The 15,246-nt window shown below is 39.7% G+C and overlaps 1 protein-coding gene across 1 annotated transcript; it reads right to left on the bottom strand.

Annotated features, from left to right (window-relative positions):
* Positions 1 to 422: 422 nt before the first annotated feature.
* Positions 423 to 14,367, bottom strand: GZMK (granzyme K). Its single transcript, XM_037799441.1, has 5 exons — positions 14,212 to 14,367; positions 13,791 to 13,938; positions 3,156 to 3,306; positions 2,112 to 2,381; positions 423 to 772 (listed from the first exon to the last, which is right to left on the bottom strand). Exons 1-5 carry the CDS (start codon positions 14,273 to 14,275, stop codon positions 611 to 613), a joined length of 795 nt encoding a protein of 264 aa, XP_037655369.1. The 5' UTR covers positions 14,276 to 14,367; the 3' UTR covers positions 423 to 610.
* Between the last annotated feature and the right edge of the window lie 879 nt (positions 14,368 to 15,246).

Raw genomic sequence — 15,246 nt, 5'->3', positions numbered from 1 at the left:
AACTTAAGGCACTTTGGGTGTTAACAATGCTTCTACTTTCATCTTCTCTTTTCCATTCATTTCTCCTTTGTCCAAATTCCTTCAAAACCTTATTTTAAATTTGGTATTTTGTTTTATCATGGGTATTTTCATACACTGTTTAAAATCTTTTCTGGAGCAAATGGTGGCATTAACAAATAATAAATGCTATCCTAAATATTTTTATAAACATTGATGATCCTTTCCTAACTTGAGTTGGGATATTTGAATTTACTCTCCCTTATTTTAAAAAGACAACTTATGATGATCCAGCAAAAATCATAAACTTGGTTGAAGGTAATACCATTACTGTCTTATTTAGTCTTTTTCCCCTTTTGGGGAGAATGAGTGGAATAGGGAGGGAGATCATTTGCTGTATCTTATTTCCATAAAAGACAAACAGATAGCTTTCTAAATTTTATTCAGACTGAAATCAGCATAGTAGAAATACATCAGTGGTAGACTCTGAACAAGAAATTGATTACTTAATAAAATCAGTGCTCTGCTTTAACTACATCTGAAGATAAAGTTGGACTGTAGAACAGCAAGCAAGCAACTGCAACTGGGAGATCCAAGGAACTCATTTGTAATCTTAATTTGTGTGAGATGGGGCAAGCTTGCTTTTGATCCAATCCTGATATTTCTTGGTTAATAGGGTGTAGATTCCAGGTTTCTTGGCATTGCCACATTTATGACCTCCAGAAACTATGGCAAACAAGACACCCTTACAGACCAAGGGGCCACCTGAGTCACCCTGGAAAGAAGAACATGGGCAGATACTTGGTAAGAAGCTGTTGAGCTGTTTCTACCACCAACTGCTGATTACTCAAAGAATTATTATCTGGGTCCCTTGTTTCTTTGTGTCCTGAAGAGTGCCAGACACAACCCCTTGCTCAGTATAGGTTCTCTAAGTCTGTCTGCGTCCATGTTCATGTCCCTGTGTCCATGCCTACGTTTCTGTTCTGTCTCTGCCTTTGTCTATGCACACACATGCTCCTTTGGTAATCAGTGACTATAATGCTTTATTAGCTAAAGAATGGGTGGAGATGAGGTTTGCAGTAATTCACTGAAATAAACGAAATTTTTAAAGTTGTAAATTTCATTTTGGCCTTCACAGACTTAAATCAAGTTGCCTTTGAAACCAGCTGAAAGGAGCAATGTATTCTAAATTTCTTAGATGACTTTATTACTCTATTAATTTTTCTTTTTTTGCATCCTCATGTGGTTGAGCTTAGTGCTATATACATACACAACACTTAGTACATGCTTGTTGAATAAAATGATTTTTGAGGACTCTGACAGCAAAACATGTAACTAAAATTCTGTCAAGGGAAGTGAGAGATTTACACAGGGAGCAGCAGGGCCTGGTTTTCAAATCTGAAGACCAACCTTTGCCTCTGCTTCCAGTCCCATTGCAAACTGCCGTGCTTTCTATCCTGATCAGTCATGATGATTGATGCTTAGGAGGAGGAGGATCTTGGGGCTCTGCAGACACAAAGTCCTTTGGAATCATTACCCCTCTCCCCTAGTAATGCTTGGTGTAGTATGGTGGGGAGTACTGTATTCTAATTTTCAAAAAATTAGTAATCTCTATGCTGCATATCAGTCACTCATAAACACGATCACCTTTTTCATTATTGTTGTTACTATATCAGAAAACAGAAGATTCTGAAAGTACAATGATAGTTTTTCTTTTTTGTAAGTCAGTCAACATTATTTAAGAAACATATACTGTATATCTGAGTTTTTTGCATTTGAGTCTTTTGAAACCCCTCTATTGATTGACTTAAATGGTTTTTCTTTTTTTTGGATAGGTTAACTTCTCCTAGTCACCTCTAGTCACCTCAGGATTGGTAACACCTCTCAAAGGAAGCCTGTAAAAGTTGTCAGATTTAGTCTATTCCCCTGATTAACAAACAGTTAATGAGGGCTTATTAGGCATTGGGGAGGTTCTTATGACTCATTCACATTGGCAGATGAAAAAGAATAGAGAATGCTATACAGGAATGGAGAATAAACTTTTTGAGTCATGATTTCATATTTTCCATGCTTGTCTGAGATGCCTGTTTGAAGGACAGATACCAAAGCCTTACCTGGCAGGAATCTTTTTGGCCTCTGGCATCCCCTGCGCATAACATGTCTTTAGTTATAATGGGTTTGTGGTTGTAATAACGTTGGCTGTTGCAAAGTTTTCGACTTATGACAGTAACAGTGACTTCTTGCAGAGTATCAGAAGGCCTATAAAATTCTGGGTCGTTGGTGCCCCAGCCTGTAACCTGGCATTTGGTTCCAGATCTAATATAGTCTTTGGATCTTAGGCGAATCAGCTGGACATTCTTGTCGAGTTTTGCAGCCATGTGAAGCTGACAGATTAGAAAAAGAATAAATCATCATTTGTTCCTAGTAGTATTCTACCTTTAGCGTAAGTGTTGTATGTGTGGTCTCTCTGTCCTAGGAGTGCATCCCTCTTCTTGAATCTGTGTCAGTGGTAGCCCACAGCTGTATTTGCGGTTGTTGCTTTTCTGAACATGCTCTCCATTCCCTGTAGAGCTCAAGGATGCTTGGGGTGAGAGCTTGCACAGAGCAGGAATTTTGCCCAGTCTCAAGCAAACTGGCCTTTCCCCTGCACTGGATGGTTTTCTGCGGAATAACATTCATAGGTCATGATCTTGAGGGCCGGGCTATTTCCTGCTGGATGGGACCCTTGAGTATGGTCTAGACTAAGTTTGGACTAGATTAAGTATGGTCTAGACTAGGTTGTAACTCACTTCTCATCCCTGAAGTCACTTGGTTGGCTCTGTTGTATAAACTGCTGTTATAGTTTTCACTTGATAATGAGGGAAGCATTTGGGAACAAAGCTTTCAGTGTGGGTCATTGTGATGTTCCCCTCCCATGTATGTGAGCATCGGGGTTGCTTTCCCTCCTGTAAATACAGCCCTGATGCATTTGTGATAAGTTCTTGCTCCTCTAAAGGCAATATATGGGGTAATATGGACCCTTATAGAGTATGTTCACAAATCAAAAACCTCAAGCAAAGAACGTGTGCTAACAAAATGCTTTTGTGTAGATGATTCAACTAACCGAGCCACGCTCTATGAGAACACTGGAGAAATTGAAGGAAGGCAATGCCACGAACCTTAACCAGCATGATATCGTTCAATTCAAGATCTGGTTTAAATCTTGAGAATGGTATGAATTTCTTAATGTCAAATGTTTGTTTGGAGGCCTCATTCTTAGAGAGAGAGTGTGCTCCTAAAACCACTTTAGGAGACTTGCCTTTGGCAAACCTGAAAAAGCAAAAGGAACAATGAAAATCAGCCTGAGAATACAGACAGCAAAGTGGGAGGCACACCATGGGGCTGTGCCATGTTCAACCTGCATGAACCTGCAGGGTAGCCTAGTCCACAGAAGGGAGGGCAAGTCTCGCAGCTTCCTGCAGGCTCTGTGATGGTGAAAAGGCAGCCAGAGGAAAACATTGTTCGACAGGCAACCTCTGGGATTGCAGAAAGTAGGACTCCAAGGACATGATGTGTAAAAGGAAAGCTAAAGCTTGAGCAGCTTAGACAGACTGACGAAACAGCCAGAGATAGAAAAATTCATCACCATCTGGGGGAGAGGAGTCAAGTTCAGGGGACACTGCAGCTGGCCCATCCATCCTAAGTGGACAGAAAACTTCTTGGGGCAACTTTTGGATGCCAAGCGGAGAATCACCATGAGTTGGTAAAGTTGAAAACTAGTGATAAATGGACCACGTATCAGCCAGGCTTCTTATTCATTAAAGAATTTCCCCTCAAAATTTTGATTTATTTGTCTAATGAATTTGGGAAATGTTAAAGTGAGTAGCTCTCATAAAGATATAATATGTTAACGGACTGAGTTGGGTAAGCATACCATTTTAGGCTTGGGTCTGGCACACAAGTGTTCCCTGGGGGCAGATTACCCAGTGCAAATGCATATATACATTTCTGAGAACTAAGTAGTTGCATTAGAAGGGTAGTTACATTATTTGTTGTTTCTTCGTGGGCTTTGTTTTACAGCTTTGTTCTTCAGTCATCTTTTTGCTACAATACCTTCTACAATCTACAAAGAGGTATTTTGCTTCTTAAATTGAACAAAGGCTATCTTTTCCAAGCAACACAATTGAGAAAATTCTATCCATTACCTTATATTTTTTTCTGTTTTGTTTTCCACATTTTATCTTTTATCAAAAGAATGGCTAACAGACACCAGAATAAACAAATAGCAAAAAAAAAAAAAAAGAAAAAATGGAAGTAGTTACACCTGTTTAGGGGAATAATGATACAACTATATAAAAGTGCCACCATTCAACTATTTTTGACCTAAGGAAATTTCATGTGGTTCAACTTTTTAGTTATTTTCCCATGAATGTGTTTACATTCAATAGTCATAATTCCAGCTATTAAGATGGTTCCCTGTTCATACTGTAGAGTTAATACATTATCAAAGCAAAGAACAAAATGAATTCCAGTGATTCTACTACCTGACAAGTCTGAAAACAACTGTTTTAACAAAAGTGCAAATTTTAAATATTTGAGGTAGATAACTTCCCTAAAAAGAATCCCTAAAAAAGATTCATTCATTCATTTATTCATACCAACCAAATATATATTTGCATAGGATATGTTAAAAATATTCATGAATTATTTTCTTCCTGGTAAATGTAAGCTCCTTGAAGGCAAGTATTTTTTATTGCCTTGTTAGTGTCATATCCTCAGCTTAGAACAGTGCCTAATTCTTAATTTTGCCTGTCACCTCAGCTTTCAAGAGCTGCTCTTGATGCTTCTGTGGAGGGCTTTCTCCTGGCAGGAAGCAATGAAAGAAATGACTTTTATGAAGTGGATTTTTCCTTACTGAGTGGTGAGTTCATGTGTCAACTTGGCTAGATTATGGTGTCCAGTTGTTTGGTCAAGCAAGCTCTGGACTGACTGCATCTATGGTCTGTTGATTGCATCTATGGCTGACTGTGTCCACAAACAACAAAGGAGATTGGCCTCAGCAATGAGGGCAGTCTCATCCAATCAGTTGGAGGTCTTAAAGTAAGAGCCGAGGAGTCAGAAAGAACTCTTGCCTGTCTTCTGCCAGCCAGCTTCTCCTGGAGAATCCAACTTCACCTTCATCAGCATTTCCAGCTTGCTGCCTGCCCTACGAAATACAACTTGCCAATCCCTATGGTTGCATGAGCCAATTCCTATAACCTTTAATATTTACACACACACACACACACACACACACACACACACAAGCACAAACATATATCCTGTTGGTTCTATTTCTCTGGAGGACTCTGACTAATACACTTACTGACTGTGAACTTATGAAAACCAAAGAAAGCTCTTCACTAAGTAAAATGACAGAGGCTTCCCCAGAGCTAGAAAGGGTCCCAGAGGATTCTGAGACAAGAGAGCAGTGATGGAGGGGACTAAATGAGGAAAGATTTTGTCTAAGGGGTCCCCAGTGAAGCAGCCTGAGGGTTTTTTTTTTTTTTTTTAGTAAGCGAGTAGAAAGTTTATTAAGAACACATGTGAGAGGAACACGCAGGTACTCTCGCAAAGAAAGAGGTGAGGGGCAAGAGGCCCCAACACTGGGACAATCTGTTTTTATAGATTTTTCTTCCTTTTTTAATTTTTATTAACTGTTTTACTACCCTCTCCTTTTCCTTCATCCAAGAATGCTTGATGGTAGATGACTGACTCAGGTAGGGGTCATTCAGCCCCCAGGTGCTGTTTATCGCTATTCTTCTCAGAGATATCTTTCTCCTTGAGGCCTATTTCTTGGAATTTGCCCTTCTTATCCAGTCACTGCCCTAATTCTAACCCTACCTCATTTCCCCCCTTAGAGATTTCTATCCCTTAATCTTAAGGGAATTTGGGCTGATGGTCTGCCTTCTGTAGCTGTGTAAAGCTGTCAGTGGGTCAAGGCCCTACTTGTGGGAACATAGAATTCTCCCGCTATGTTATTGTGGGTGTGCTGGTTGACATGGGGAATAGGAGTGTAGCTTCTGGTGAGGAGAAGTTTGTTGTGAAAGGCTTCTAATCTGGAAGAAACAAACTGGGTGAGAAATTTCATACATGGTCTGAACAGAAGCAGGAGTGAGATGGAGCTCAGGGTATCCTTTAGAGATTTTAGGAACACTGTTGGTTGGGGCATGGCACACTGGCAGTTTGCAGTATCTGGCTGAAATTTGCGTAAGAGTACTTCTCAACTCTATTTGAAATTTTTTAGCCATTGAATTTCATTTTCCTTTTTTGGTCAACTAATTCTATGATGCAAGGGCCAGGCTTGTCTTTGGGAATCATGTCTCACGTTGCTAGGGAGATTTACACCCCTGGAAGTCATGTCCCATGTATGAGGGGAAGGTAGTGAGTTTTTTTGTAGAGTTTGGCTTAGAGAGAGACCACATCTGAGCAACAAAAGAGGTTCTCTGGGGGTAACTCTTAAACATTAATTGTAAGTAGGCTTAGCTTTGCCATTACAGAGATAAGTTTCATAAGGGCAAACCTCAAGATCAAGGGGTTGGCTTATTAAGTTGAAAGCTTAAGAGAACAGCAAGAATTCCCCAGGTGGGGACTTTAAATAGTTCTATGTTTTTCTCTAGTATGTCAAGGGGCTTTGCAAATATTTTAATTTTCTGATTAAAATTTTATTCTTTATTCTAGGTTTCATATCAAATAAAGCTGAATTGAGTTGTTTGCATAAAATGCACCTATACAAATTTAGCTTAACAGAAGGATAGAAAATCTCTTTTAATTATTGTAATGCTTCCTAAACACTTCCTATGTAATATGCTAAACTATTTTATTACCTCACATTTACAAAGTGAAAGAACAAATTTTTTGCAACAATTCTCTTCTAAGAGTGAGAAGACTTGTCTTGTGAAATAAAGGATGATAAGGTCAGCATAAACATCAACAAATATATTATTCTGATTTGATATAAAATCTTTGTCTTCTAGATTGAGTACTCAGATGGTTAAGAAAACTTTTTATAACTTTTCACCTTTCATTAACAGCAGACCAACAATCTACATTATTTTTACAAAATTCACTTTCTCAAACCTTCCACAGCTTTCTGTATCCATTTAGGGCTTGTAGTCAGCAATGACAACAAATGAAATTTACTTTCCTACTAGGAATATGTTAGTTCACAATGTTAACGTATTGCCAGGCTATGCTTTGAGGAAGCTCGAGGTTACTAAGGTCTGCCGCTAAGGCATTCAAAAAGATGTGGGGACTATTTCAAAACCCTTGGGGCAGCCCTGTCTAAGTGAGTAGGGTGGGAATCTTATTGTTAAGTCCCTGCCATTTAAAAGCAAATAGATGTTGAAAGTCAGGGTAAAGAGGGGTACAAAAAAAAAGTGTCTTTAAGATCTAGGATTGAGAACTTGAATGCAGACAGGGGCTATTCGGTGGGCTAGTTCTGGGTTGCCTTCATCCCATACACATGGGTTTATTTGCTCAGGGATTTCTTTTGGGATGTTGAGAGGCCTGGATCTAGTAGGGGGCCTTAGGGCAAACAAGGGGGTAAACACTAGCTGGGTTTACTAGTCTTAATGTGGCCCCCAGAGAGTGAGGAAGATCCCTCCCTAGAAAAGGGGTAGGTCATTCAGGGACAATGAGAAATTGCTGGGACGCCAGGATGTCCTCAAGCCTACAAAGGAGAGGGCAAGTGAAGGTCTTAGTTTTGGCTTTATTGACAGCTCCCATAACTAGGTAAGTCTGAGTGGAGGTAGGTCCAGGGTGGCAGTCTAGGACAGAGTAAGTGGCTCCAATATTAATTAAAAATTAGTAATCTTACCTGCCACGTTGAGTGTCACCCAAGGCTCCTTGAGGTTGATGGTCAGACGTGATGTAAGCAGAGCCATAAGTGGCCTTGGGCACCCTCAGTCTTCCTCACTTGCCGTGAGCAGGGCTTTAGGGGCTGTCTCCCCCCCCCCCCCCACTTCAGGAAATGGTGCAGTTCCTGGGCCCAGTGCTCATGCTGGTGGCACTTGGGGCAAGGTAAAGGGTTGTCTCGAGGCTTCTGGCACTCTCAGCTGGTGGCCCTCTGACCCACTGAAGCAAGGCTCTTGATGCTTGGAGCCACGATTTGGGTGACCTCAAGGGGTAAGTCTCTTTGAATGGCATCTTTAATAAGCTGAGCTTGTTCTCTGGTTTTCTGTTTACCTCTCATTGCCTTCTCCTCCTCTTTGGCCTTGTCTCGATTGTTAAAGACAGAAAAGACAGTTCCTAATGGATCATTAGAGGGAGTCTGTGGGCCCAAGGAGAGCTTTTGCAGCTTTCTCTGAATGTCAGGGGCAGGCTGGCTGATGAAATGAGTGCCCAGCAAAATCTGACCTTCCCAGGAATCTGCAGCTTATGTTGGTATACTTCTTACGAGCTTCTACCAACTTCCCCTGGACAGGGCCACGTTTTCCTCTTTCGTCTGAGTGATCCCCCTTAGCATAGTATAATTAACTAGCTTGGTGATACATTGTCTCATACCTTTTAGCAAACAAGTTTTAAAAGGGGACATCAAAATTTTTACCCTGAATGGAAATTGAGACATGGGTACAACACAAGTGACAAGTCTTTCTCAACTCCTTGACTTGATAGAGAGCCATAAACATCTGAGTATAGGGAATTTCTGCCTACTTTCCCTGTCTTTTACAGACTGGAGGATGATATTGTAATTGAGAATCCCACTGGAGGGCTGTGCTTCTCTTTTAGCTTATACTGATTGTTGGCATTTCCCTTTTTCTCTGGGAGAGGCAATAGAGGAGCTTACCTCTCTGCCAGCCCAATGTCTTGGGAACGTGGGGAGAAAGTCACCAGGCATTGCTGGGACACCTTTCAGTAGCCTGCGTTTTGAGGATTTCAGGGGCAGCAAGTCCCAAAGAGGAAGCAGTTGTTGCAAAGTAAGGCTAGGCTGACAAGGTCACAGGAGGCCTCATCAAGATTCCTGGGCCCTAGGGTGGAATGGAAGCAGCAGAATGTTGCACAAACCCCCGGAAATTGTGGCAAGGGCCATCTACATACAGGAACAAGGACCATCTCCAAGGTAACCTGTGTGGACTGAGGACTGAAGATTATATGGAATGACAGAGGTCTCAGGGGACACCCATATGGACAGATGATATCAATGGCCAAATGCCCCGCCATCAGGACCTACCCTATACCTTGGCATTGCTAAGGACTATTAGAACTTGCAACCAATGGTGGGGAAAAAGGGGCAAAATCCTAACTGCCTGAGATAAAGTTTACAACAAAATTCTGTTAATTTGTATAAAAATAAAGAAAGTTATATTTCTTAGATACCTGAGTTTGTGGGTTGAGATTTGTACCCACTACTGCAAGCTAGTTCATCTGGCCCTACTGCACACTTGTTTATCTGGTATATCTTGACCTCATATCAGGACAATTGCATGGCTGTCCAATATGATCATACTTCCTGTTCACTCAATTAAAAAGATGATTTGGAAATAAAAGGAAAACTTTCCTCGAGGTGAAAACAATTACTAATTTGAGCTGAAGATACAATTCTATCCCACTGTGGAGGTTTATAGGTATTACATGGTGAGTCAGGTGAAGAAACAATTTTTTATCCCTGATTGTACATAGTTCCTGTACCACCATTTTAATAGTGCCACGGTTGATGCTGGATAAAATTGCAGTTGTGTCCAGTGATGAAAATAGAAATGATTCTTTTAGAAGATCTTGGCAATACCTTGGAGCCATTTGTATGCTACAGAAATATCTCATTGCAATGGGTGTTTTTATGGAAGCCACCTCAAATCCTTTTTTGGAACAAAGAAGGATATAAAAATAATTTTATTTATTTGTTTGTGTATAAATATTTCCTTGCTATTTATAAAACACATTCTCATGCATATAGATTAATAAAGATTAATAAAGAGAAAGAAGGATATGATTGTTTCAGGTTTGGAGAATGAATGCATGACTGTAGTGGAAAGGTTTGCACATGGTAGAACTGTGACTTCCTGGAATTACTCCTTTTTGGTTTCTACCAAAAGAGTTTATTTTGATTTATTTTTGGAATTTCAGCTCTATTTGTTGAAATTTGCCTATTGCAAAATCAGGATGGGGAGGAAATTTCTCACAGGATGTGGATTGGGTTTCCTAGGATTGATTCAAATTCAGATTCAACATACCCACTAATCCCAAAGCGTTGGAGGGGAAAGATGATAAAAAACTCCTAAGAACTCATATTCAGTGGAAAAGATGGATACATAAGTAACTCACACAAGGAAGGCTGTAAGGTATCAGTGTAGGGCATGGAAGATGGATTCTGATGAAGGTGGGGCTGAGAAAATTTCTGATTTTCCTTCATCTTTTACCAGTTTCCTTCACTGATTACTGCCTTTGAAATGTTTTTGTTGTTTTCATCTCCCCTGGGACATGTTAATACCCAAACAACTGAAGCAGATGATGAATGATTTCTGAGTTTTCCATTTCTGGATACCCCTCAATGTAATTTGCATTACAAGGGTCCATTTTTCTGCCCATGAGATACCTGGAATTACTTGAGTTCTAGGATTCCATTTCTTTAGCTAACCCAGGTCTGAATTCACACAGAGAAGTAATAATACCAGTGTCTTCCATTTGTACGGCACGGTGCTTCTCCAAGTATGATCTATAGCCCACCTGCTTCCTAATCACCCGGAGGTATTGTTTAAAATGCAGCTTCCTGTGTCCATCCTGGGATTACTTGGAACAGTATTACACCGAGCACAACCACAGAGTGCTTACACTATCTTTTCATCAGCTGCTGAAAGACTTCCATAAACTTGATCTTTATGGAGCCTAATGATGGCCTTTTTGGTGTAATTAAAGCTGATGGGTTGTATGTTTCTCACCAGTGAAGTGGCGTCCTGCAACTGGCCCAAGGCGACACATCTCTGAAGCTAGGGAATCAGGAGTCAAACCCGGTTTTCGTGACTCCAAGTCTAGTGCTCTTTTCATGACTCCTTTTCAAGCCCCATGCCAACCCCCTTCAAGCCTCTTATTTCCTCTGCCAACCTGTCCAGGTCTTCAGCAGTGTTCCTACATAGACCCACTCCTTGAGGTTTGCCAGTAAAGGCAGGGGCCCTATTTCTTGAGGGCCTCTTTTGCCTAAGAGGGGAGGGGAGGACCTAGCTGTCAGAGAGATGGTTTTTCCTAGTCCTATCCCATCAACACAGATTGGGTCACTAGTTTAGCTCCTCTATTATTACCTGGGAAGGCACACATAATAATACAACAGCCCTAGATAATATGCATTAAATTCTTACAGTGTAGCAGGTTCTGTGCTAAGCATTTTACATATTTTCCCTCATTTTGACCCAAGACAGTCCTGTGAGGTAGGGATTACGATTATCCCCATTTTACAGATGAGGAAATTGAGGTTCACATCAATCAGCAAACTTGAAGAAGCCCCGCAGATTAAGCGGAGATTCCAGAATGCAAACCCAGGCAGGATTAAAACTCAGTTTATTTGAATCCAGGTCCTGTACTTTTAGCCATTATACTCTGTCTGCCCTGAGTGATTGAGATGGAGTGAGGCTGTGCTGAAAGGGGCTGTGGATTGTTCCATCCATTAATTTGCGAGGCAGGTGAGAGGAGGGGAAGCCCTGAGGAGGGAAGACATTGGAGGGGGCCCTGAAGGTTAATGGACAAGAGTTGGTGAAAGTTTTGCTTCTGGTAAGTTAAAATGTTGAAAATAAGATTATGCAGGGAGCTTTTTACTGGTTTCCTTTTATAACTGGCATGCAAACAATAAAGGGCACGAATTACTAATAGAGGAAGCATGTGGGTGGGTGATGAAGTGAAAGTATCCCCAAATTTGGCCCACTTCATCATTTTGCTGAGGGAGAGGCTTGGGGTTAGTTAAATATTCCCACAAGAAACTTGGGAGTATATTTGTGGAAAGCCACCATTGAACTATTTCATAAATATTTTGGATTTCATAAAGCTTAATATTTTTTCAAGCACTGATCTGCCTACATTTTTACACCCAAGTGTCCCGCAGGGGAAATTTGATCCAAATATCCTGGAATTCTTTATACTCCAGCCATTTAAAATGATATTTAGCAGTAGTTTTTATTTTTTATTATATTTTTTTAAAATCCAGGACTTTTTATAAGTCTTTTTATAAGCTTTTTTCCCCAACTTGGGAATTCACTTCTACTGAGTCAAGTCACTTGACAAAATTTGAAATTCAACTTAATACTTTGTATTAATAATAACTTTTTATAGCGTTTTATGGTTTGTGATGAACTTCACACACCATGTTTTAAGCTTAGCAAAAAAGAAACTCCAACTTCTTTCACTTTTTTCCATCCCGCATTTGAGCATTTATAGGTCAAGCTTTCTGCTTGGAGAGATTATAGTCCAACTGAACATTCACCATAAGTATATTTGAAGAAGTGGATATTTTGCAGGGAGTGAACATTTATAGATGGTCACCCTCTGTTTACCCGGTTCTGAGGTGTGAGTGTTCTGGAGAGAAGGGCAGGGGGATGGGGATGCAGGGTGACATCTGAGACCTCAAGAGCCCCATTTAAATGAACCATATTAAATTGGAAAATGGTGGCTTGCTATTTAGAAATAAAACCAAAGTTCTCACAGTTTCCAGGCTTCAAAGCTTCCAATTCATGTTTAAAAATGGTCCCATTCAAATGGGGCAATCAGATGAAAACCCAAAAGAATGTGGAGAAACAGGTCAATTCAGCTGTTCTATTTTGATACAGCTGATGCCTAGAGAACAAACCATTATGGCTACGATAGAGTCGATAGATTCTTAAACGATGTGCAGTGACGTATGTGAGGAAAGGAGAAGACTCCCTTTGTTATTAGCTTATTCTGGCAAAATACATAAGGAAACAAACAAACCAACCAAGCCACCAAGCAAAAATCAAATGAACAAACCACAAATGAAAAATCAGTTTTCTATTGCTTTTCCTTTTGTGACAGTTACAGCATCTCAAGGTAGGTTTTGTAATTTATTAGCTGAAGTAGGGAAGAGAATCATAGACTGAAATGAACTTTGAGACTACATCGTCTATAGAAAAGTTTCCATTCAAAGAATCCCAAAAAGATAGCTCTTGCTCTCCCTCTCTCTCTTTCTCTCTTTCTTGCTCTCTCTCAATCATTTATAACTTTTTTGATTCTAGCTGGGAAGATTGTTGAACCTGACAGCTTTGACTCCCAAATCGTGAGCCATAGAACTTTGAGGGGAGGGGAGGCAAAGAGTTAATGTAAGAGCAAAGCAGGCTTCTCTCATATGATAATAATAATAGCTGCAATTTATTTGTACTTATTATGCACTAAACATGCTGAAATATATTTAAATAGATACTATTTAATCCTCAAAGCCCCAAGAAGCTGGTACTATTATTACAATTTACTCATTTGTACAATGGGGAAAATGAGGCACACGAAGCAAACTTGGGTTATCTGATTTCCTCATGAGCAGCATGATATCACAAGGTTAGGAATACTGCTGCTTTAGTTATTACTGTGGCTGTTTTCCCTGGCATTAAATGGAGGACTTGAATTGGCCTAATGGCTTGCTGGGAGAAGAACGGCAAGGTAGCCCTGACAAGGAAAACCCAGGGCAGAGAACGTGGATGTCTGAGAGGGTAGATAAACTCCACCAGTTGGTCAGTTATCACAGAAACTAACAGCAGATCAAATTCTCTCCCAGGAGAGGCAAGCTTCTCTTCTAGGCAACGTGAAGGAAAAGCACATTTGCCAGAAAAATGTAAGGTACTCACCGAGCTCGGCAGTGGGCTGCCGTCAGCACCCACTGTGGATGGATCAGAATTCCTCCACAAATGTGATTCCCACCATATTGAATAGAAGCCATAAATGGCCTGGAATGAGGTGACACTTCACTCCCTCCAATAATTTCCATGTTGAAACCTACAAGAAAACCAAGACTTAACATAAAAATCCAATTAGATTGTTTCATGTAATTCTTCTGATGACAGTCACTATATTATTTTCAAAGGAAAGAAAAACCTACACTCACCTAATAGTTATTATTAAAATTTTAATGATGAACAATTACATAATACATTACAGTTTAGAAGGATAGAAGTGGTTGTGAAAAACAATTTTTGTCTATAATGCAACAATATAATCACAAAGAAATTCATTTAATGCTGACATGTGGTAGGTATCAGAGATACTTACATTCTGGAGTCATGCAAGCCCCAGCTATTAGGAAAAATAGAGAAAAAGAAGAAAACTTAGTCATTTTAATGATATAGATTTACAAAGCCCAGATTAAATACTCTGATCCTGTTGGCAAAGGAAGAAGATTCTGAAGATTGAGTTTTGGTTTTAGCCAGTTTTAACTTTCTCACCACAAGTGTTCTAGAGGTAAGCTTTTTCACACCTAGATTTAAAAGTATTTATCAGGTTTGGGAGTTTCTGATCTATGCCGTTAGCACTTTTTGGAAGAGGTATGGTTGTGATAAAGAATTTGATGAAGCTGCAGGCAGAGTTTAAAGATGTTCATTACTCTAAAGCAATACTTACTGTTTTACAATACTTACTAGCAGAAAAGAGTGCCTGTTGTGTTTCATTTCAGTTTTTCATTTGGACATAGAATCGTTATGTAGAGAGACATAGAAAGTTTCACAGATCACAGTTGCTTTTCAAGGTGGCTTAGCTGAAACCTGAAAGTCATCCAGAAAAACCCATGTGTTTTGCAGCAAGCTTATTTCTAGTCCATGCCATTTTCTCCAAATTTGGCCAAGTTTGGTTAAATTTTAGTTACATTTTTGGGGAGATTTCATAATGTTATTAAAGAAGAACATTGGCAAAATATTTTTGATTCAGAGTCTCTCTTTTGCCCATTTCTAATTGAAAATGACCATGTGTTTATCCAGGGTTTTAATAATATCTTTTAAAAATTGAGGACTGCATTTCATCATTCTCCCCAGGAACAGATGACAATGCATTGCCAGGCCTTCTGAAGTACTTTCTCCTTCACTTCAAAAGGTATTAGATTAAAAGTTTTGTAGGATTCTCTTTGTGTTGGGTTCTGATCAACAGGGAAGACATTATAAAATGAGTACGGACAGATAGATAATCCAAGCACCAATCACTTTCTTAAAACAATGACCAAAATTTGCATCAAATTAACAGATCTTATTTTCCTGTTTCTAAGATATATGCATTCTAATTTCTATTTTTTTTATAAAGGCAAATTGAAATCCAGAG

The sequence above is a fragment of the Choloepus didactylus genome, chromosome 11 (assembly GCF_015220235.1).
Source record: "Choloepus didactylus isolate mChoDid1 chromosome 11, mChoDid1.pri, whole genome shotgun sequence".
Classification (NCBI taxonomy): Eukaryota; Metazoa; Chordata; class Mammalia; order Pilosa; family Megalonychidae; genus Choloepus; species Choloepus didactylus.
Note: the sequence above shows the minus strand (reverse complement) of the source record. Positions and strands in the feature narration are given on the sequence as shown.

Bases quoted from the DNA above. Each gene is read 5' to 3' on its own strand.
- GZMK (XM_037799441.1), bottom strand. From the start codon at position 14,275: ATGACTAAGTTTTCTTCTTTTTCTCTATTTTTCCTAATAGCTGGGGCT. The intron at 13,939-14,211 runs GTAAGTATCTCT...GTTTTCTTGTAG, and splicing joins GGCTTGCATGACTCCAGAAT to GTTTCAACATGGAAATTATT. The intron at 2,382-3,155 runs GTTCGTGGCATT...CTAATCTGTCAG, and splicing joins ACGATATCATGCTGGTTAAG to CTTCACATGGCTGCAAAACT.